The following is a 947-nucleotide window of genomic DNA, read 5'->3' on the forward strand; positions in this document are numbered from 1 at the left end:
TAAGAGAAGTGTTTCGGGGTCACTCGCTGGGTGTGGGTAGCGGCGAGAGAGAGAGAAAAGGAGACAAAAAAGGAGACAAAAAGAGACAAAAAAACACAGAAAAAAACACAGAAAAAAACAGAGACAAACAAGAACAAGAAGAAGAAGAAACACAAGAAGAAACAGAAACAGAAACAGAAAAAAAAACAAAAAAAAAAGAAAAAAATAAAAAAAATATACAGCTGTATGACTGTCTCCTAGGCACCTCAGAGCGGGGGGTCCCCATACACTCCGTCGCCCACAAACTGCAGCAAGGAACATACAAGTATGCTGCTGCTGCTGCTGCTGCTGCTGTTGCTGCTGTTGCTGCTGCTGCTGCTGCTGCTGTTGCTGCTGCGGCTGTTGTTGCTGCTGTTGGTGTTGCTGCTGCTGTTGTTGATGTTGTTGGTGTTGCTGCTGCTGTTGTTGCTGTTGCTGTTGTTGGTGTTGGTGTTGCTGCTGCTGCTGCTGTTGCTGTTGCTGCTGTTGCTGCTGCTGTTGCTGCTGTTGCTGCTGTTGGTGCTGGTGTTGTTTCTGTTGCTGCTGCTGTTGTTGGTGTTGCTGCTGCAGCCGTTCCTGCTGTAAATGCGACTGTTGTTGTTGCTGCTGCTGCTGCTCCTCCTCCTCCTACACCCCTGCTGCTACCGCTGCTGCTGCTGCTGCTGCTGCTGCTGCTGCTGCGTTTGTGTATAGACATATGCTCGTTGTCTTTGGGGGGGTCAACGGCCTGGAGGCTGTTACCGAAGACCCCCAGTGGGGTGTATCTGCAGCAGCAGTTCGTGCTGCAGTGCAGCAGTCTGCTGCTGCTGCTGCTGCTGCTGCTGCTGCTGCTGGTGCTGCTGCTGCTGATACTGATGCAGACATACGTAAAGCATATAAAACCTTAATAAAACAGGGGGGCCCAGGGGGGCCCCTAGAACCCCTAATAA

At 50.8% G+C, this 947-nt stretch overlaps 2 protein-coding genes across 2 annotated transcripts in view; both read right to left on the bottom strand.

Moving 5' to 3' along the window:
• EMH_0055910 (uncharacterized protein) overlaps nucleotides 1-893 on the bottom strand; it is a gene marked incomplete at both ends in the record, with an annotated part of 2,088 nt that extends 1,195 nt beyond the window's left edge. Inside the window, 2 exons of the mRNA XM_013497285.1 lie at nucleotides 245-645; nucleotides 885-893. Of these exons, the coding sequence (XP_013352739.1) occupies nucleotides 245-645; nucleotides 885-893 (410 nt within the window). The remainder of the gene's footprint in view (nucleotides 1-244; nucleotides 646-884) is intronic.
• A 47-nt stretch (nucleotides 894-940) lies between these two features.
• EMH_0055920 (uncharacterized protein) overlaps nucleotides 941-947 on the bottom strand; it is a gene marked incomplete at both ends in the record, with an annotated part of 1,060 nt that continues 1,053 nt past the window's right edge. The window contains one exon of the mRNA XM_013497286.1: nucleotides 941-945. Coding sequence (XP_013352740.1) covers nucleotides 941-945 — 5 coding nt within the window. The remainder of the gene's footprint in view (nucleotides 946-947) is intronic.

This window comes from Eimeria mitis, genomic scaffold (genome assembly GCF_000499745.2).
Source record: "Eimeria mitis Houghton genomic scaffold, Emh_scaff2585, whole genome shotgun sequence".
In the NCBI taxonomy this organism is placed as follows: Eukaryota; Apicomplexa; class Conoidasida; order Eucoccidiorida; family Eimeriidae; genus Eimeria; species Eimeria mitis.